The sequence below is a fragment of the Eulemur rufifrons genome, chromosome 19, assembly GCF_041146395.1.
Source record: "Eulemur rufifrons isolate Redbay chromosome 19, OSU_ERuf_1, whole genome shotgun sequence".
NCBI lineage: Eukaryota > Metazoa > Chordata > Mammalia > Primates > Lemuridae > Eulemur > Eulemur rufifrons.
Genome location: NC_091001.1, coordinates 20,286,198 through 20,308,971, shown reverse-complemented (window position 1 = coordinate 20,308,971; position 22,774 = coordinate 20,286,198). Strand labels below are relative to the sequence as shown.

The following is a 22,774-nucleotide window of genomic DNA, read 5'->3' as shown; positions in this document are numbered from 1 at the left end:
ACCACTGAGTGTCTTTTATCTTCCTATTTACCATTATCTGCATGAAAGCAAATCATAATTGCTACAAGAAAGATCACAGTAATTAAATGACTATCTGACATACTACATTACCATTTGGATGGCTTCACTGCCAGATAAGTGTGGCTGAGAGATGAAGGTAGCTGGGGTGTTGGGGGGTGGGGGGACCCCCGCCACCAAAGAATGACCCCTGGTCCTTGGTGATTGTTACTGATGGGATCAGGCTAGCTCATTGGCTGCTGCTAGGACATGGCCTGCTAATCCCTACCGGCTTCACAGATGATAAACACGCGTGGCTGAAGAGTTCATGTTCAGGAATAATTTAGAAATGTCTCAACTGCAGACTCTTTCTTTCCCTAGCGGTCTTTCCTCCCCTGGTCCCCCTCTACTTCTACTTGTTACTTCCTCCTCCTTCAGCCCCATTCAGTAATTCCTCCCTTCCCAGCCAACAAGCAGCTCTAGGTGAACAGCATTCAACAATCAATATACCTTCTGCAACCTCAAATAAGCCACCCCTCCAGGGTGGAAACCTCTACTTAGCTCTGCTCAATGATCTCTGACAAGGACCATCGCAACAGCCTTTCTGATTTCCCTACCTGTCTAGTCCAGGTATCAATCTCTTTAAAAAAGCATAAATTAGGTCCTGCCACTCTTCTTTAAAAAAAAAAAAACCCGATCTTAAAGAGATTGGCAAACAAGAGTCCTTCAATATCTGGCTGCAACTCACCTCTCTAACGTCATCATCAGCTACTCCTCTTCCAGCCCTCCAGGTCCCTGTGCAACCCACCTACTGCTATGCCCGGTCACTCTTCCTCACCTCTCGCTTCTCCTGTACTGTCCTGGGCTCAGCTCCCACTCCCTACAGAAGAGGCAGAGTGAGAGCCGGCTTCTTACTCTGGTGGCCACGTGGCACTCTGCGTACACCTCGAGTAGGGCACCCGCACACCTGCTTCACCAAGGCCTCTCTGCAGCCAGGGCGCATCTCATTCCTCTTTGCACCTCCAGAGCCAAACACGGCACTTGGTCCACAGTTGAGAAATATACATTTGAGAAATAAATAAGTGTCTGTTCCCACTAAGCTGACTACATACATATATATAGAGATATATGTACATATTTTAGTCAGATAGCCATCAATTTATTATTATGCCTAAATCTCTAAATCCCATTTTAGCACATGTTTAGGGGGAAAAAGTCCAGTTACAGAAGCTTGGTGTGACAGGATGGTTTTTATAGAATCATCAAAACAGCATTCATTTTGACCTTATCTTTATCACTGAACAGGAGCACTTCCCTTCCATCACACTATGTACCACCTTATTCTTAAAAGTCCTGCAGACTCACCAACCCTAGGCAGGCATTCAGAACTGTCACCTGGAGATGCACATATACTTAACCTCTCCAAAAGGAGTCTGGGTATCTACAGAGTAAAATGCCACATAGGGACAGCCGCGTGCTGAAGTGCATTTTGCTGAGGCCTGCTGGCCTGTGGCAGTGCCCGCCAGGCAGCATCAACTCCCTCGTGCCTTGGGTCCCAGCCTGTCCTGCCCACACGTACACCCTGTCGCCCAACTGTACGACTCCCTGAGCATCGCCATAGCCCCTTTCTAAATCTGTATTCACCTCTGTAATTTTTAGATAGCATTTCAACAATTTCGAGTTGGTAGCTTAATGATTCTAACGCCATTCTCTAAGATGACTTTTTTTTTTTTTTTTACGATCTATCTTTCTCAAACTCACCATCTCGTTTTCCCCTCTCCGGTATTACTTTCGACAGGCAAACTTTGATTATTTGCATGCCCCAGGGGATGTGCTGAAATTTAAGTTAAGTGAGATTTCAGGTAATTGGAAGAGTTTATAATGTGAACTATAGTAGCTGGGAGGTATGTGAAATTCACTGACAGTCTTGGTTAACTGAAGTTTTGAATAACGAAGGTTTGCCTGAATATCTACTTCAATCCTTTCACTCCTCTTATTTCTCCTTTCCTTCCTCTTCCCATCTTCTCAGTCTCTATACTCTCTACCAAGTATGCCCCTGTCCCTTACAAGCCTATAAAGACGAGGAGGAAACACAGGAAAAAAGATTGGCTTTCCTTCTCATTGGCCATAAATGGGCTAGGAAACCCTCTCATCATTTGCTGAAGACAGCAAATATTTCTGAAAATCATCGCTTGCCTGGAGTGCATCCGCTCTGTCCCGGCACTAGGCTGATCTGACCTTGCCTCAGGCCGAGATGCTGACAGTGGGGCTTGCAGTCCTGGTTTGTTTCTGAGATCATGCGCTCAGGAGAGAGCACTAAAAGTACCCACGCACCTGAGGCTCTCCCTTTGCCATCCAGGTTGCCAGGGGCCCGGGATATGCTGGACACAGGCGACAGCCTGCCTCACCGACCTTCACATGCTTCAATTACATATTACAACATATGACAGTCACGTATGAAATGTAAGGACAGAATCACTGGTTACTTTACTAGAGGATAATAACTCAATTCAGTTGCAGATGGCTTTCCTTGAGGGCTGAGTAGCAGTAAAAAGTCAGCAAACCATGTACAACATTTTGGTCAGACTGACTTTAAAAGCTGCAAAATTGCTGTGGTTCATCTTGCCTTTGTCTCAAACAGAAATCCTTAAAAACCCCTAAGACCCTACTACGGATGAGCTGCAGCACCCTCACATATCTGTCCACTCTTAACTCCGAAGACCTGCTCCCCCAAGCACCATGTGGCAAAGGAGACCTGTGACAGCGATTGCACCGTGTAGATGAGGTGCTGAGAGGGTTAAGGGGTGGCATTTGTACAACCAGAATTGATCCCTCGACTGTCCTTTAACAAAAGGGAATTCAGGAGATACAGACAGGAAGGCACCCTTCACAGAAGCAACGTGGCACCTGGGATTCAGAGTGAAATCATGTGCTTTTGTAGCCATCGCCTACCCTGGGGACCATGAGAAGCCACTCGCCTACTCTGTGCTTACACTTTCTGATCTATAAATGATGATAGGAATAACCACCAGCATTTTGGAGCTTACTCCAAAGATTAGTGTGTCACATGCTTAAATCATTAATCCTTATCACAACCCCCAAAAGTAGACATCATTATCCCCTTTTATAGATGAAGAAACTGAGGCTCTGAGGTTTAAAAAAAAAAAAAAACCAACATCATGCAGCTTATAAGAGGCAAAGGTGGGATTTGAACTTAGGTCCGCCCCACACCCTTTCTAGCACAGCACCCTGCTCACTCACAGGAGAGTTGGAAGAATTCTATAAAATAATGCATGTAAGGAAAAAAAGCACTCAATAAATTCTAAAGGCTCCAATCTCATTAGCACATAATCAAAAGAACTGTGTCTATTCCATTCAAAGGCAGAAAACAATCTCCATTTCTAAGTTTGTCAACAGACCGTGCCTTCTGAAAAATGTTATCCCCCTGCTGGGATGAACAGTCCCGTAAGAGGGCCAGGGTGCTCAGGATGGAGAGTCAAGTCGAGATGGAGCATGTGTGAGAACAGTCCCTGGCTCCCATCTCCCTGATACTCGAGTCAGGTGCAGATACTCTAAAGCAAGGAAGCGTTCCATTCTAGTCTGCCCTAAACGGCAGTCATCTGCAGACTCGAGATCTTGAAATTAGCCATGCAAATCCATCACCATTTTAATTATCCAAGTAAATAGAACTCTTACCACCATCTGCCAAGATTTCAACCTATCATGATCATTACAGTCGTTCTCTCTGGATGAGAACCTCGGAGTCATCACTAAAGGGCCACTTGGGCCCCGAATTTCCTCCTACAGAATGAGGTCTCCCCAGCCAAAGCCTGTTGCTGGGAGCTGTTTTCTCCCTCTCTCTACGACTTGCTCATATTTTTCTGAGCACTGTTAATTTGCTTCTGCACTTCATCTTCGTTGTTCTTATTTTCTTTCCACCAACTCCAGGCACTACTGATTAGTGAGAAATTTCCCTCAACGAGAACTGTCAGTTCAGAACTCAGCCCCACAGCAAAAAGTCAGGTGGAGATTTATTCTGGGACATGGGTGGGTGTGCAATCCTGGTGATTCAAATCACTGGAGTTTTCAGAGGACAAACTAAACTGCAAACCCTTCTTAAGGTGGGGACTCCATCCAGGTCTGTTTCTCTGGCTGATAACTGTGCGAATGGGTTGATTATGTCAGCAAAAGGCTCCTGTGGGCGACAGGAGTTAATTATGGCTTTCAGGGAAGACTGCAAAATCCTCACTGGCTACAAATCACCAATGGACCGCAAGGCGATATTGGGCATAATTTGACTTGCTTTCCTTGACAGTCTGTTGTCCACTACCGTCACCACCTCCATCATCACCATTGATCAGGAGAGCGTTTTAAATGACAATAAAATGTGTGCTTGGTTTACTCTTCTCAATGCACAACCACAGGACTTGACATTGAATAAAAAAATTCTTTTGGAGAAGTGCACAGAGGCACCATTGATTCAGTTAAAATCAAGGTTTGGGCATTTCTCTTTTGGTAAAGAAAATTCAATAATAATCAGGATCACCATAAATAGTAGTATCAAAATGGATTGCTAAATATATGACAAGGCTGACTATTCCAAAGGGAGATAAAATTCGAAAGCAGAGGAGCTTCAAAAGATATACAACAATTAGAACTGATAAACAAAATTAGTAAAGTTGCGGGATGCAAAATCAACATACAAAAACCAGTAGCATATCTACACGCCAACAGCCAACAATCTGAAAAAGAAACCAAGAAAGTAATCCCATTTATGATAGCTATAAATAAATTAAAATACCTAGGAATAAACTTAACCAAAGAAGTGAAAGATCTCTACAATGAAAACTATAAAACATTGATGAAAGAAATTGAAGATGACACAAAAAATGGAAAGATATTCCATGCTCATGGATTGGAAGAATCAATATTGTTAAAATGTCCATATTACCCAAAGCAATCTATAGATTCAATGTAATACCCATCAAATTCCAAAAACATTCTTCACAGAAATAGAAAAAATAATCCTAAAATTTATATGGAATCACAAAAGACCCAGAATAGCCAAAGCCTCCTGATCAAAAAGCATAAAACTAGAGGAATCACATTACCTGAGTTCAAATTTTACTCCAGAGATATAGTAACCAAAACAGCATGGCACTGGCACAAAAACAGACATACAGACCAATGAAACAGAATAAAGAAACCAGAAGTAAATTCACACATCTGTAGTGAACTTACCTTTCATCACAGTGCCAAGAACACACAGTGGGGAAAGGACAGTCTCTTCAATAAATGGTTTTGGGAAAACTGGATATCCATATGCAGTAGAATAAAACTAGAGCCCTATCTCTCACCATATGGAAAAATCAAATCAAAATGGATTGAAGACTTACATCTAAAACCTGAAACTATTAAACTACTAAAAGAAAACATTGGGGAAATGCTCTGGACATCTGGGCAATGATTTCTTGAGTAATGCCTGGACTGAATCTTACATAAAAAATGCTTCCTGTGACACCTGGCACCTAATATAACTTTAATGTCATTAGCAATAATAATAACAGCAGTAATAGTGGTAGTAAAATAATCGAGACCTAAACTGAGAGAAGGTGAAGAAAGGAATCTTTCCAAACGCACAGGGTTAATGCCTACGTGAGGCAGACTCAGCTGTTCAGCAGGAGGGCACTTCTGGGAGATGCGTGGGTCTCTTCTCCTTGTCAGTGTCTGCACGAGGGATTCCAGCAATCAAAACAGCTATTCTCCTTGCTCACCAACATCATCTTAAAAGGACATGTCTCTAAACCCAGTTGTTTAAATCATCCAATGAATTTCTCTCCTCTTTTAAAAATGAAATTTTAAAAAGCAATTGAGGAACAGGATAAACTAGCACCTTAGAATATGCGCTCCTATTAGCACCTTCACGACACATGCTAGCATGTGAGATTCCCTTTCAAACACACACAGGAATGGGTATTAGAACACTCAGCACAACACAGGTGTATTCAAAGAAGCTAAGTGAGCCATGGAAAACACAGGCAGGCCTTGGGGAAAACCACAAAACAAAACAAAAACCAGAAAAATCTCAAAGTCACTGCAGCCTATTCTAGAGCTAAATAGAACCCCTGACATCAGACATCTGGGCTTTCAAATAGGGGGAAACAATACAATAAGTATTTCTAACACTTAGGCTTAAAGTCCAACGAGTGTATGTTTGTTGATGCCGCAGACAATGGTACCTATTCTGCACTATGACTGATGCTGATGACAATGATGATGATGATGACAATGATGGTGAGGAGTTAGTGACATGGAAACTACTCACTACTTGTCGCTGAGTAGGAACAAGAACAAGTTATAAAACAGCATATGGTAACATAAGTTAGAATAATGATTATCTCTGGGCGTGAGGCAGGAGGGGCATCTTGACTGGGAATGGCACAGGGAGCCTTTTGGGAAGCTCGGAATGTTCTAGATCTTGATCTGAATGGTGTTCACACAGGTGTGTACACATATAAAAATGCATTGATCTGTCCACTTAAAATGTGTGCATTCACTGTATGTGTGTTAGCCTTGATACAAATGAAAAGAATAAAATAGCATATACTACATACTCTTTCAGAAATAAGGGCATGAAAAAATGAAAGATTGTACACTAAAATGTTAATAGCAGGCAGCTCTGGGTACTGAAATTGCAGGTGGCTTTTTTTCTTTTCAAGGTCTCTGTATTTTCTAAATTTGGAGGGTGCAGTGAATTTGCATTATTCAATATTTAAAGTTAAAAATCCACCATTACCCAAAGTATTTATCATCTTTAGATAATACCTTCAGCCATTCACTTTTCTTCCCAAGCCTTCCCTCACTCACAGATTCAGGCTGTGTGGGCGACACGATGGGGCTGAAGCAGGCGTGGGGGGGGGGGGCGAGGTGAATCCTGCAGTTACTAGATGCTCTCACTTCCCAGGGTGGGGTCACTTGGTGCACAGCAGAGGTGCACACAGAGAGACCAGCCCTTTGGGACAGTCCCATCTCTGGTCTCCTGACCTCACTGTTGCTGACCTCACTCCTGATCTCCTGTTGCTCAGCTTCCAGCCTATACTGAAGTGTGGGCAGGAATCTGGAACCAGACCCCCAAAGTCTCCATTCAGCTCCTGTTCTTAGGTTTAGATTTAGGTGGGCTGGAAGCAGAAGTGGGGGGAGATGTCTTCCAGCACGAGGGCTGCCCTCTCTTGTCTGGACGCGAGCATGCAGAGGACCTGCATCCCAGGCTCCCAGCACAAACCCCTAATTCCGTGGGAAGAACATCTGACTGCAAGTTAACACCTAGCTCTACACACTCGCTTCTTGCTGAGTGACCATAAACAAGGACACTGAATTTCTGAGCATTTCATAAACGCTCTGAATTTCCATTTCTTCGTCTATAAAATGAGGACATTACCACCTGCTCAGTCTAATCGACAGGCAGTTATAAAGATGCTATAAGGAAATAGAGAGGAAAGTGACAACGTCCTGTTGGATTGTGCACCCCAACTTTTGGCGGAGTGCCCGGGACATAGTAAATCCTCTTAAATATCAGTTGAAGAAAGACAAATGTAGGGAATTATTTATATTATTATTTCCCATGATGAGAAGACCATAGGGACCAAAGAAATTACATAACTTCTTTTCATGAGAGGCAACCGTGGGTGGCAAATAACCTTTGCAGCAAGCTTAAATTCTAGTCGAGAGTAGAATTAAAGCCTGGTGGTACGTTCAGACACACTATAATACAGGTCACATCCCAGTACTGAGAGTAGCTCTTTATAACCAAATGATTTCCCACCCGCAGCCTCTGCCTGGCTTTTTGCAAGCAATATATCTGATACAATAAAATTCCAGTCCAGAAGGAAGGAAGGGAAAGAAGGGAGGGAGGAAGGAATTGACTTACAGTAAGTTCATAAATCCCTTAGAGCTTATTAAAAGGTGATTTGACTTACTACCTTTAAATGATCACAATCTATATTTTGAAAGTCAGAAGGGCTGTGGGATAAAAATGGATATGAGAGGACTTTGGGAAAAGAAACGGATGAGAATGTTGTTCAGACAAAAAAAAAAAAAAAAAAAGGATGTCCTTGTGTTAATTCAGTAGTTTTTCAGTTCAAGTATTAACTGAGACACCAGTAGGCGTGTGATCAATTTTAGATTGCTCACGACGGGCAGGACACTGCGCTGGGCACAGTGGGAGAGTCAGAGATGAGCTGGCCTGTTCCTGCTCTGGAGTAGCTCCCGGCTGGAGGCACAAACACGAGTGATTCCCAGCTAAGCCGGCGGGGAGGCACGTGGGCAGCGAGGCGCGGCTAGACACCAGGGGCTCGCAGACGGGGAAGGGAGCTTTCGGTTGGGGGAGCCTGGAAACAGGCGACAGAGGAAGAGAACACGAGTTCCAGGAGGACGTGGCCTGGGCAAGGGCGGGCTGTGCGGCAGCAAGGGCGTCACACAGAGAACCGGAAGTGGTTCGGTTTGCCAGGAGCACGGGACGTGTGCGAAGGAGAAAGGCAAAGTGAGGCTGGAAAGTCTGGTTTGGCTGAAAGTAAGAAAGGCCTCAAATGACGACAGAGTTGGGGCCAAAGTGAGAGCCGATGGGTGGAGGGTCTCCGAGCAAGGGAGCATGGTGGTCAGAGCTTTGCTCTCAGGCACTAGACACCACAGGTGGTGATGGATGGTGTGCAAACGGGGAACGAGACGCAGGAGGTAGGGAGCAAGGGCTGAGCCTTCTCATAGGCTCTGAAATCTGCTTAATAAGAGGCTTATTCAAAACCCCAGCAAACGAGCAAAGTAGAGCGGCTAGCAGATGCTCTGCAGACCAGACGGGAGGAGAATGGGGAGGGCCAGAACGATTTAGGCCCGAGACTGGACTTAGGCCAACAAGAGGGGTGCGAAGTTAGAAGGTGAATAGGAGGTCTCAGAAGAAGCAGCGGAAACAGCAGTTGCCTGGGATTGACGGAGCAGCCTGTGAACACACCGGCAAGTCTGGCAAAGCTGGAGACTGTCGGGAAGGAAGAAAAGGTTACAGATTGACCCCAGCAGCACTCACCAGGCTGGAGCAAATTAAAAAGCAAATTGGAGCTGGCGAGAAGAAGAGAGTCCCATCCCTGCCACCTCCAATATCGCCTTGGTCGTGGGGTCTGCAGATGGCAAGGCAAGCAGGCACAGCAATCTGCGCCTCATCAATATGATTTTTCAGTGGCATCATGTTGACAGCCGGCGACTGACACATCACTTCCCTCTGCAGAAGCTTCTCTGAAGCCTGGCGAAGGGTTTTCCTAAAGCCCAGGCAAGGAAAGAAGCACCGCCTCGGCTGCAGAGAGTTGGGAGCTTTAAAACCCACTTTCACACACATCATCTCACTTTATCGCCGCCTTAACTGACAGCCACAGGCAGGTATTGTTCTCCTCACTGCATAAAGTCCAGAGAAAATGAGGTTTTGGAGAAGGCAGGAGATTTGTCCAAGCCCAGGTAGTTACCTACCGGTGGAGCTCAGTGACTCCATAGCCACTGCAGCCTGAGCCGGGACTCTGGCCGGGACTCTGGACATGTGCTGGGGCCATGTGGATACTCCCAGCCCCTTCAGGCCATGGTCAGCCTGGGGGAGAGGTTGGAAGTGGGCACCCCAGCAGGTGAGCAGGGCTGGCTTCAAAAAGAATGCTGGAAATGGCAAGGTGACCTGTCCTTCCTTCCTTCTTTCCTTCTCTTTATTCCCTTCCTCCCTCCCTCCCTTCCATAAGTTCCTGCTAAGTGTCTATCCTGTGCCCGGCATTGCACTAGACATTGGTGCCCATCCACCACTCTGAGCCCCCCCCCGCCAGGAACCCCATCGCCCTGGCAACAGTGCCCCACCCCACCTTCCCAACTGCAACACACCAGCCACTTCCCAACCTCTTGAGGCCCGAGGGAAGTGGGCATCACACTGTGAGACTGACATTCAGGCCGGGCTTTAGAGTATGAGCAGGAGGTCGTCTTTGGATATAAGCAAGGCTTAGAGATGCCTTAGGGCATGGAATGATCTGGCAATGGCCGAGAGTCTTGTAGAGAGTAGGGGAGGTGGTGGCAATAAGGGGGTACAGAGCGACTGGAGACGTGGATAGGCACCCCCGGGAGGACACCTGAGGGGCCCGGCTTCCACTCTGCAGGCCCTGGGAAGGCATCAGAGAGCTAAGCAAGGGAGTGGGAAGATCATTTCAGTGCTCAGAGTGACAACTCTAGTGAATGCATGGAGGAAAGAGGCTCCTAACAATTCATACCCAGTTCTCCATTACGTGTCCCCACCAGAGGCCAGATGATCTGGGATTTCCCCAACAAGTCCTGCATTTTGCTATAGCTGCACATTTGCTACCTCCCTTCCTTCTGCCTAGAACACCCATCCTTACATCTGTACCTGTTGAAATCCTGCCCAACCTTCCTAGCCCAGGTGCCACTTCATCAAGAACCTTCCTTAATTCCCCAATTTAAATGAACCTTCCCTTAACCTACAGAGCCTTCATCACAATGTCTATCATAGGGCCATGGCCTTCCCGTTCTTTATCACCACTGGACTGTAAGGTCCTTGAGGGAAACTGTCCCATGCAGAGGGCTTTGCACACAGCAGTAATCACTGCGCGTCTGGCACACTGAATGGCAACCTTCTCCCCTGCTGGCCGCCCTGCCCCACTGACATACGAGGGCTGTCCTTCACTCCACCTTCACGCCAACCAGCCAATCTAATACGACGGTGGACCTGTCCTGATGTCACTGACCCCTAGGTGACTTTTGTGCCTGCCATCAGTGAAGCTGTACGTGGGCAGGCACATCCATGAGGCCCTTTCTAGAAACGAGGACATGAAATCAAAGCAGAGGCTCTGCACGTGGGCCAGAGCCAAGTTGGTTCTGGATGCTGTATCAGTGCGCCACCTCAGGTCCTGCACTTATTAAGCCACTGCATGGCTTCTCGTCCTTCCAGAAGTCCTGCCTCCTGCCCAACACGGTGGTCACAGTTCCTTCTCTAAGGAGCCCAGGAACTTGTGCAGGAGTTAACATCTGCACACAGGGACGGCTCCTTCCTTTCCCAGGCAGCATGCAAGTGCTAACGCACAAAGAGCTCACTTCAAGCTTGACGGGGGATTTTAGGAGGATGTGGGTTTTCACCCCACCTCAAAGGGCTGCTAAAGACTGCAGTCAGGGAAGAAGTAGAAGCTCACCCAGATGAAGTCAGCGCATGACAGGTGAGTTCGGCTGAAGCAGCCAGTTTATGAGGGAAGCAATGGGACAGAAGGCAGAAAGATAGGTCACGGCCAGCACAAGCAGGGCTCAAACACCAGGTAATGGGGAGCCACTGAAGGTTTCTGAGTATGGAGGACCTTATGAAAAATGTCCTTTTGGTTTTTTGAAGGTGGTTGAATTGGCTAGCTGTCCAGAGGATAGGCCAGCTTGAAGAAGATCTGACACCCTGAACAAAATTAGATGTTTGTTGCAATAAGACAGCTTCAGATAATGGAAAAAGAGTAGACCAGAAGAGGTGAAATGAAAATGGGAAGACTTCAGAATAAAAATAAGCCGAAGGTTTGTGTTCTTGGGGAATCAGGTTTCCCCTACCACTGGCACCATCGTGCCTGATGGGCAGAGAGCGGTGGAGACTCTCAACTTAGCAAAGTTCTCTGCCATGAGGGACCCAAAGTCCCACTATGGTCTTACTGGTGGAAAACCAGGCAGGGAGTAAGAAATGTCATTCACTCTGGTCATTTTCATTCAGGGACTAGCCAAAGTCCTCGTCTAATCTTCAGCCAATGTATTTTATTCAATGTGAAATTCACAAAATTAATTTTTTTAACATAATAAGAGTAGAAATTGTCAATTTTAGAAGCACATATGCGAATTTCCCTGCGCAGGAGAGAACATGAATCCCATTAGTTAAAAATAGCAGTTGAGCTTACTTTCCCCCGCACGCTAATTTTAATAAACTTACTCCGAAATTAGCCTGCCACTATGAAGATAGCTGCTCATCAAAAATGTTCCCAGTAAGCACTCAGCTTGCTTCGCAAGAGTTCAAGCACTCCCAGGGAACTCTGAACAATGCAGAGTTCTAAACCGACCTCAACAACTTCTCACCAGACCCCGTCACCCCCAACCTCCTGCCATTTCCAGCACCGCCACTCTCCGGCCACGCATCAAGGGCCATTGTGGACTCATCCATTCCATCTTCCCGATCCGGCTGGCTAGGAATTCCTTTAGAATGTTCCCCATAGCCACTGCTATTCCTAATAATCACTTCATTCACTCACACATCCAAGCATTCAAATCGTCTACATTTATTGAGCACCTACAGTGGGCAAGGTACAGTGCTAAGGTTACAAATTAATAACATATGGTCTCTACACTCAAGATCTTTTGGGTCTAGCAGAGAGAGAGACAAGTCGAAGGCCAGGGAGGAAACCATACGATGCGTGGTATGACTGAGCGGCAATGGGAGTAATTGGGAATGTCGATGGCACAAAAGGCTGGATTACTAGTAGCTCTTCCTAACTTGTTTTTTCCTGATTCCTGGCAGAGTCACCAAATTTGTTTTTATATCGCCACTGGCTGGCATAGCACCTTGCAGACAATAGAGGCTCAGTGATTGCTGAGTTAGTGGAAACAAATATATCCCAAGTATCTTTATCAATTTGTACTGCAGCTAAAAAAAAGCGTTCAGTGCCTCTCTGTTACCAGCTACATCGGGGCACATACTGCTGCCTGGCTTTTGAAGTCATTCACCATCTGGTCCACCCTGCTTATCCAACCTCAATTTCGGCTACACCTCAACCCGGTGGCTTCGGCCTTTATCTGGAGGATCTCCACAAGGTCAACCAAACCCGGCGCTAGGGCCTGCTTCTGGTCACCATCTCGCCTGCCCTCTGCAGCCAAAGGGGAGGGCTCAGTTCAAGTTTCACCTCTTCTGAGAACCTTTTCCCCACTTCATCGAGCCTCACCAACTGCCTGTGTTAGTGTCTGAGACCGACTGTTCACTATTGTGCACTGTGTTTTCATTTAATGATATCAGTGAATAAGAATGACTACTTTGAAAGGTTAACTGACAGCCTATCTGCCTGCCTTGCCTCCATTTCCTTTATCCCCCACCCTAGTTCTCCACACCTGCCCCTCTCCCTTTCTAAGAGGCCAGACATTCTGTCTTCATGGCCCAAGGAAGGGGTAGGCCATCAGGGAACAGGTAACAAAGTGATCGGCTTTCCAGTTTTGGAAGCCTGGTCCTTAACATTCGAGGGCATGGAAGAGTCTCTCCAGGAGCTCTCTCAACCATGACCACCCAAAAGACTAGAAAAGACCTCCCAAGTCAAGGAAGGACAGAACCCGAGTGTAAAGGGGAGCCTGGTCATCAGTCTCTAAGGAGGAACGCTGAGCTTGGCCCAGTCCGCCCGGGAAGGAAGAGCGGAGTAAGAACCAGGAGGTATGGGTGGGGGGCACGGCTAGTTTTCAGGGAACCTGACAAGTTGGGGGGTAAGGAGTAAAGCACTCTGTGGGAGGGCTGACTGTCTTGAATATCCAGTCCCCTTCTTTTAAAAGAAGTAAGTTTATTGATGTTTAATTTATTTTTTTAGAGATAGGGTCTCGCTCTGTAACCCAGGCTGGAATGCAGTGGCCTGATTATAACTCACTACAACCTCAAACTCCTGGGCTCAAGCGATGCTTCTGCCTCAGCCTCCCGAGTAGCTGGGATTACAAGTATGTAGCCCCATGCCTGGCTAATTTTTTTATTTTTTATAGAGATGGGGTCTCCATATGGTCTCAAATTCCTGGACTCAAGTGATCCTCCTACTTTGGCCTCCCAAAGTGCTGGGATTACAGGTGTGAGCCACTGCATCCAGCCGAGGTATAATTTAAACAGAAAAAAATTCACCTTTTAGATGTATAATTCTATGAATTTCAACAAACTTACACAGTCACATAACCATCACCACAATCAAAACATAGAATATGTCCAAACCTCAAAAAAATTTCCTTGTGTTCCTTACAGCCAATTCCCTCACCCCACCTGCAGGCTCTGGCAACCATTGATCTGTTTTCTGTCCTTTTAGTTTTGACTTGTGAAGAATTTCATGGATACCTTGATTGCAGTGATGAGTATATGCATACGGCCAAACTCATCAAATTGTATACAATAAATATGTGCAGTTTTCTGCATATCAATTATATCTTAATAAAAGTATTTTAAAAAAGATATATGACAGCATTAATTCATTAGTACAAAATAGTCACTCATCACAAATGTTAAAACAGTTTTTACACTGTATCATGTACCCCATATCCTAGACCCCTCAAAATGAAGTCATTTGGCTGCATGCTGCTTGAAGTGCATTCACAGATGTGTGGACATGTGTCTTCATTTCTCTTCAATTCTACCTATGAGCAGGGTTGCTGGGCTGTTTGGTTAAGGGTATGTTTGACTTTAAGAAAAAAAAATAAGAAAACCTTTTCAAAAATGACTGCAGCATTTTATATTCCCTCCAGCGAAGTATGAGACTTCCAGTTGCTCTGCATCCTCGTCAGCACTGGCTTTATCAGTTTTCTTACTTGCTGTTTTTCCATTCCAACAGGTGGGATCTCATTGTGGTTTCAATTCCCATTTCCCTAATGACTGATGGTGCCGAGCATTTGCTCTTGTGCTTGTTTGCCATCTGAATCTCTTCTTCAGTGCAGTGTTTATTTAACCCTTTTGCCCATTTTAAAAATTGGATTGTTTATTTTCTTCTTATTGAATTGTTGAGAGTTCTTTGTATATTCTGAATACAACATATGTTTTCTGCACATACTTTCTCTCCCAGTCTATGACTTTTCATTTTCTTAACAGAATCCTTTGAAGAAGAGTAGTTTTTGATTTTAATAAAGTTAACATATCCATTTTTTCTTGATGGTTTGGGTTTTCCATGTCCCATATACTCTTCTTATGTTTTAATAGAATCTTCCCAGATTTAAGCTGGGCACATCCAGCTAAAGATTACATTTCCAGCCTCCCTTGCAGCTAGGTGTGGCCATTTGACTATGCTTAGACCAATGGGATGTGAGCAGAAGTGACATGTACAGCTCTCCAGCTACCCCTAATTAAAGTGACTACCCTGGACTTCCCCCTCTGTCTCTTCCTCACTTCCCATTGGCTGGGACACAAACATGGCAGCAACTCAGCTTCACCCACACAGATGAGGACCATACCAATGGTGGGGCACCAAGATGGAAGAAACCTGAGTTCTTAAATAACTCATAAAGCAGGCCTGCCCTCCCAGCCTGGACCACTACACTATCACATGAAAGAGACAGATGTCTACCTTATTTAAACCGCTGTATTTTGGGGGTAGGTGTCTTTGTTATAGTGGCTTAGACTTTGCCCTCACAAATACACCCTTCTTTCTTAGGAAGTAAAAAATAATCCCTGATTCTGTAGACGCAGCCCAGTGTTGTGTGGTACATCTATGCAGACAATTACCCAATAGTTTCCCAAAGTTTACCACAGCCCTGGGGTGATTCACGGGCAGGAGAATATCAGCCCTGGAGTAATTCAGGGCCAGCAGAACAAATAAACCGTGCCGCCGCCTTGGACAAGAGAGCAAAGTCCCCATGCCCAGAGCACAATGAAGAGCGATGCACCAATTTGTTCTTCATTCACCCAAAGGTAGCACAGATGTGGTGTAGGCAGCCAAAGGGCCAGAGATGGCCTGAGGGGGTATCAGGGAGGACACAGCAGTGACCAAGAGACCAAGGACCAGACTGTATGTAGCCTGAGCAAGGAGAGTGTAGCTAAATGAGAATAGCCCACCCCAGCACCCCTGCCAATGACAGTACTATATAAGCCTCCTAGAATTTAAATACAAATTCAGGGAAAGGGAGAGAAACCTTCAATCTAGGTTACATTTCCACCACTCAGACAATGAAAACTTATAATCAAAATTAAGGCATTACAGCAAAATAAAGTTTTCATTTCGTGAACACCAGAGTTTGTGTCCTGAGGTTCATGCTCACTGTCCTACGTTCCCTGCCAGGCAGAGGGGTAAGCACGAACAAGCATTATTTGGTTGGATCCTCACAATTACAGCACCCACACGGTAGGTAGTTTTATTATCCTACTCAAAGACGAGTAGTTTTATTATCCTACTAAAAATGAGGCTCAGACAAGTTGCATGTGCAGTGATTCCCTCAACATCCATTCCCCTTCCTCTGGAAAATGGCCCCTCGATATTATTTGGGGGTCTACCCCATGCCCACTCTGTCTGCGTGGCCTGGGTAGGGCTCCAGACACAACTCCAGCCCTAAAACAATCAATCACTACATTCCTGGACAGTTTCTTGCAGGGTAGGTAAGTGATCTAAGTAGGTTAGAATGGAGCATCCTATGATTTTATAGGATCTGCTAGACAAGGGTCTCATCTTCCCCTCCGGACTTAGACTTGGGAGGATGGGAGGCTGAGACTAAAGCCAGGCAGCAAGCAGACTCAACGATGGGGAGAAACCGTCTGTTCAGCTGTGCCCAAAGCCAGCCCTACTATGGAACCACATTAGCTGTATTCGTTTCCTAAGGCTGGTGTAACAAATGACACAAACTGGGTGACTTAAAACAACAGAAACTAATTCAAAGTTCTGGAGGTTAGAAGTCCAAAATCAAGGTGTTGGCAGGGCCATGTTCCCCAATAAGGCTCTAGGGGAAGGATTCTTCTTTGCCTCTCCCTATCTTCTGGTGGTTGCTGGCAACCTTTGGCGTTCCTTGGCTTGCAGCTGCATAACTCCAGTCTCTGACTCTGTCATCACATGGCCTTCTTCCCTCTGTGTCCTCACATTGTCTTCCCTCTGTACATCTCTGTGTCCAAATTTTCCTCTTCTTATAAGGATACTAGGCATTGGATCAGAGCCCACCCTGGATGACCTCATTGTAACTTGATCACATCCGCGAAGACCCTACTTCCAAATAGTCAAATTCACAGGTGTGTGTGGTCGTGGTTGGGGGAGGGAGCTAGGACTTGAACATATCACTGGGGCACGCAATTTAAAACCACAACATCAGCCGATAAATTCCCTCTGAATTTAACCACTTTGGGTTGAGTTTTTGATCATTTTCCCCAAGAAAAAGGCAGAGCCAAGACTCACCCGCAGGCCTCTTCAAGTATCTTCAGAGTGTAAGTCAACAACTGAGACCCAAAGCTGGGTCTTTACCTTAATTAACCATAGGGCTGGGTTATACCCCTATTCAATCTGTCCTTTCCAAAAAACGTTGGCTCTACTTTGGGCAGAGGCCCAGTTAACTGTCCTCTGCCTCATGGCTCAAGGAATAGGAGATTGATTGCTATGTAATTAAGTAACCAAAATTCAAATGGTGAGAGTGAATTAGGAATAGTCTGTCATGGGGGTGGTAGGCTGAGAGATGACCGGGATTTTTATCCTGGATATATAAAGTTATTGATTGCCTGCACGGCTGCGTTTCGAGATTTCTCCAATTTTGAAAGCTCACCTCAGGTGGTGATAAGAAGAGCATCGCCCCTGCCCTGACATTTAATTTCCTACGTAGAACATCGGCCATGCTTCCTTCACACGCATGGGCGTGTTTACTTCAGGGCCTGGGAGAAGGCTGTAATTTCAGCTTGTTATACTAAAAATATGAAAATAAAACTGATCTCTGTAGGATCATTTTAAATGAAAACTGCTTCCTGGAGGCAAGCCGAGGAAGCAGACTCATTGAAAGAGAGTACAGGGCTCTGGGCTGGAAGGGCCATGGAGTGAGGATCCGGGGTGGGCGGCAGAAACCGGGAGTCGGCAGAAATAGATGCGAGCCCACAAAAAGCCCATGCTGCCCAGGCTAGATGTGTGTGTTGTCTTCCCCAGCTGCTTCTGCTGGTCCCCACACCACTTTGTAACACCACAGCCACTGACCACACGCTTCCTTGAATCCTGCTTGGCCGGGGACCAGCCCTGATCCACACCCACGGAGCTCCTGCCAGCCAAACCCGAGTGGGTGGGGAATGGCCTGGGTGCTGCACCCACAGACACTTTCCGGCAGTAGGTATATTAATTTCCTGCAGCTGCTGTAACCAACTAGGTGGCTTAAAGCAACACAAATTTATTCTCTCACAGTTATGGAGGCCAGAAGTCCAAAATCAAGGTGTCAGCAGGGTTCCTGTTTTCTGGAGGCTTTAAGGGAGAATCTGGTCTATACCTCTTCCAGCTTCTGGCAGCTGCCAGCAGCCCTCGGCCTTCTTTGGCCTGCCCCTGCATCACTCCAATCTCTGCCTCCATCTTCCCACAGCCTTCTCTCTTGTGTCTCTGTGTCTGAGATCTCTCTCTCATTTCTCTTATAAGGACAACAGTCATTAGATTTAGGGCCCACTTTAAATACATGATGATCTTATTGCAAGATCCTTCACTTGGTTATATCTGCAAAGACCCTATTTCCAAATAAGGTCATGTTTGCAGCTACTGGGAATTAGGTCCTGGATGTATTAATGGGGGGGAGGGGGACAATTGAACACACTACAGTAAATTTGGGGAGGGACCCAGAAACTTGCATTTTTCACAGCCACCCAAAATGATCTGCAGGCCATATTTTAAAAAACACTGATCCACTGAGTTGCTGGGGACTCAGAGACACGGTCCCTTTCCTGGGGGGGAGACTGCCGTCCAGTAGGAGATACAGACAGATGAGCCAATGATTAAAATACAAAGTGTGGGCCGGGCGCGGTGGCTCACGCCTGTAATCCTAGCACTCTGGGAGGCCGAGGTGGGCGGATCCTTTGAGCTCAGGAGTTCGAGACCAGCCTGAGCAAGAGCGAGACCCCCACCTCTACTAAAAATAGAAAGAAATTATATGGACAGCTAAAAATATATATAGAAAAAATTAGCCGGGCATGGTGGCGCATGCCTGTAGTCCCAGCTACTCGGGAGGCTGAGACAGGAGGATTGCTTGAGCTCAGGAGTTTGAGGTTGCTGTGAGCTAGGCTGACGCCACGGCACTCACTCTAGCCTGGGCAACAGAGTGAGACTCTGTCTCAAAAAAAAAAAATAAAATAAAATAAAAAAAATAAAAAAATAAAAAAAAAAATAAAAATACAAAGTGTGGCCTAGTGATCCCAAGCAAGGAGTCAGACAGACCAGGGTTCAAATCCTGCCTCTTCTACCCACCCACTGGGAGGCTCTAAGCAAGTTCCTCAGCCTGTCTGAGCCATAGTTTCCTTATCTGTAAAATAAGAAAGAATTCCTACCTTATGTGAGAATGAAGCCGTGTAAAATGCTTAACGTGGAGGATGCACTCAAGAAATAGCCATTAGTTATTATTAAGGTGGGAAACAGGTTGAATTCATTTTCACATCCCCCAAGGCCCCTGGTTGTGTGCCCTGCACATTCCAGGTGTTAATGAACATTTGTGGGAAGGCAAGAAGGCATTACTCTGCAGAAACTCCACTGAGATGGACAGGAAAATGCTAAAAGACCCACTCCAGGATCAACTGACTTATTCCAAGCATTTATTGAGCACCTGCTATGTATGGAGCTCAGTGTGTAGACACTGGAAATAAAGAGCCAAACAAAACACACAGCCTCGTAAGGAAACCCACTGTTCAAATACAATGTGGTCAAGTGTAAGGTGAAGAAGGTGAGCACATCGGGGACATCCCAAGCCATTGAGCACTTGATTACCTTCCATCCTTTCATATGCTCTTATTGTTTATGGACTGACTTTCCTCCCAGATGACATCATTAAGCCCCAGGAGTTCACTGAGGGTAGGGGAGTTCTCTGTCTTGTTCACCACTGAATCCCAAGCACCTAACAATGTGCCGGACTCCTAAGAGGCAATTGCTATGTCTTTGTTGGAGTAGTGAATATTGTGTTGCTATTTGGGGGCCCAACATTGGACTTCTAAGGAGAACCATCTCCAGCCTCCTTGACTACCAAGGATCATTCTTGATGGGCCCAGAGACAAGGTTCCCAGACAATCTGTCCCCTGACATAAAGCCTGACAGTTTGAGAAAGTGGAGACAGGCTGCAACACTGTGTCGTGACACCGTATGACAACAGTATGTCGTGACACTGTACAGTTAGGAGAGCTTCCAACTACTAGACGGATACTAAACAAGCTAGTTGAGGGTAGAAGCTACAGTATGTCATTCCTCTTCAGAAATGTGATGCTCTGCACACACTGGACAGTAGGTACTGTTACCAGACTGAGCTGCAGACCTAGAAAATGATTAAAGGATAACGTAGAGGGTTTCTGTTTCCACACCCCACAAGGGAAGGAAAAGAGCAAACCAATACACGCTTTACTGTGTGCACGGAGTAAAGAAAAAGAAGTTCCAGGTTGGCCTTGGGGTGGAGGATGCTTCTCAGGAGGGAGAGAAGGGAGAACTTCCTGGCATGGTGGGCATGAACAACACCGGGAACTGCCAGCACGAATGGTGGCAAATCAGCGCAGCTCACCTCTGAGAGGGAGGCACAAGCACTCCCTCTAGCCCAGAGAAGCCAGCAGCTCCTCTCAGGCCAACAAACTCTTAAGGTGGATGAAGAGGGAATAGCAGGATTCTGAAAGCAGCCCCCAGGGCATGTTTATGCAACACAGTTTGGGGGTGGGGGAACGGTGTTCTCTGCGTCCACAAGTCCAGTCTCTCCCGCACCTGTGTTCCACTCCTTTGATAAATGGCCCCTACACCTTAGCACAGTAGGCCAGCAGTAAACACGTGTTGAGTGAACTAAGCGAAGGAATGAACCCGGAGCTCCCCCACCTGAACCACCCCAGCAGGTCACTCCGGCTGGCCCAGGTGTTGCCCCAGGGCTCGCATTTTCCTCCGGGCACCACGTTTCCGCTTCAGTCCCAGGCGGCCAATCGCCTGGCTCGCGGCCGGGGGAGCGGGCAGGCGGGTGGGGCTTGGCGCCTTCTCCTCCCGGATCTCGGGGCTTCTCTCGCCAATCCGGGGCCAAACCCTGCCCGGTGGGAAGGCCCCTCCCCAAAGGCTGGCACCAGATGGCGCGGAAGAAAGTGGCGCCTGCATAGACCGGGAAGTGCGGGCGGAACCGCGCACCGGGCGGGTCGCGCGGGGCAGCGCACCGCGGCCACCGTGTCCGCGCCCCCCGCGCGTCGCTGCCCGCCTCGGCCTCGCTGGGGGCGCGGGCCCGGAGCTGCTCGGCCGGCCCTTCCCGCCTGGCCGGCGCCTCGGCCTCACCTCGCTCACCAGCCCCTGCCAGTCGCTCTCGGTCCGGTCGCCGTTCATGGCCTCCTCCTCCTCCTCCTCCATGAGCGGGCCGGCGGCACGGACGTCCTCCGTCCTCCTTCTCCTCCTCCTCCCCCTCCTCCCGTCGCGCCGCCGCCCGGGCCCCGCGCGGCCCCAAGAGGGCCCGGCGCCTCCGAGCCGCGCGCCGCCGCCTCCCGCGGCCGCCCGCGCTGTTGACTCCACGTCAGCCTCCGCGGGAGGAAGGGGAGGAGGGGCCGGGCCGGCCGGGCCGCCGCCCCGCGGGCAGGCCGGGGTCCCCGCGCACGAAGCAAATCCCCAAATCCAGCTATCCCCTGAGCACTGTCACGACTCCCACCGCTAGAATGTCAGCCCTACCAGGGCAGGGAGTGCCTTTGTTCGCTGATGAATGTTTGGTACCATCCTGGCACGTAGTAGGTGCTCTACGAATGTTTGTTGAATGCATAAATGAATGAACCACATACACACTTAGCATCGTTTATAAAACTACTAATGCTTGCTTATATTTTTTAAAGTATCAGCTGTCACGGATAGAAAGCAGATCTAATAATTGAAAATAAAGCATTATTGGATTCTAAATAGGGCCAAAAGCTCTGAGCGTGATGCTTAGCATGAGTCAAGGGATGTGTCAAAGACATACTGGCATCCAGTTAAGACATTCTCCTAAAAGGAAGGACTGAAAGAATTATAGGGGGAAGGTGAATCTTGCACATGAGTCAAATATTACTCAAAGTAGTGCACCTGTGCCATGTAAAAATCCTCTCGTGGACCACTATCAATAGTGAGCTTTCCCTCCTTGCAGAAACACTACCCAAGGAGATGAGCAGGTAGGTTGGGACAGTGTGAACATGTTTTACAGTTGTGGAGGCACCACAGCCAGCATTTATGTCTAATTTTTAGCCCTTGTTGATCCTGGATCAACCCTGTGAGATGGATGTTATCCCCATTTATCAGATGAGGAAACTGAGGCCTGAAAAGTGTAGAAACAGAGATTCGACTAGGACTTCTGGCTCCAGTATCTCGGAAACCTGAAAATGGAAACCGGAAACCAGTATCTTGGAAACCAGAAACCTGAGGTATCACATCTGGTAGTTGGAAGTATCAAACTCTATTCTTGGCCTTGTCTTGTTGGCATGGTAGATTGTTTGTAAAATGGCAGCAGTAATTCCCCTTCCTTGTCCTTGCCGTTTTCACTAACCTTGACACTGGGCTCACTCCTATGACTTGCTCTGGCCTAAGCAATATTTGCAAATGTGCTACAAAAAAGCCTCGTAAAGCACTTGTACAGTGAGACTTATTCTTGTTTCCCCTCTTGGGAACCTGTGATCACCACCATGGAAACAAACCCAGAATAGCTTGCTGGATAATATAGGACTCCCAGGCAACAGCCAACCAACACCAGATATGTGAGTGAGGCCACTGACCCCCAGCTCACCACAAGTGCATGAGTGAGCCCAGCTGAGCCCAGCAGAAGAACTACCCAGCTGAGCCTTGCCCAATTTGCTGACCCACAGGATCACCAACTATTATAAATAAATAGTTGTAGTTTAAGCCAC

At 47.0% G+C, this 22,774-nt stretch overlaps 1 protein-coding gene across 3 annotated transcripts in view; it reads right to left on the bottom strand.

The window, feature by feature from the left end:
- Positions 1 to 21,384, bottom strand: part of CCDC149 (coiled-coil domain containing 149) — a 97,834-nt gene extending 76,450 nt beyond the window's left edge. For all 3 annotated transcript variants that reach the window (XM_069494252.1, XM_069494251.1, XM_069494253.1), the window contains exon 1: positions 21,192 to 21,384. In XM_069494252.1, coding sequence (XP_069350353.1) covers positions 21,192 to 21,263 — 72 coding nt within the window. In that variant the 5' untranslated portion in view covers positions 21,264 to 21,384. The remainder of the gene's footprint in view (positions 1 to 21,191) is intronic.
- Positions 21,385 to 22,774: the final 1,390 nt, after the last annotated feature.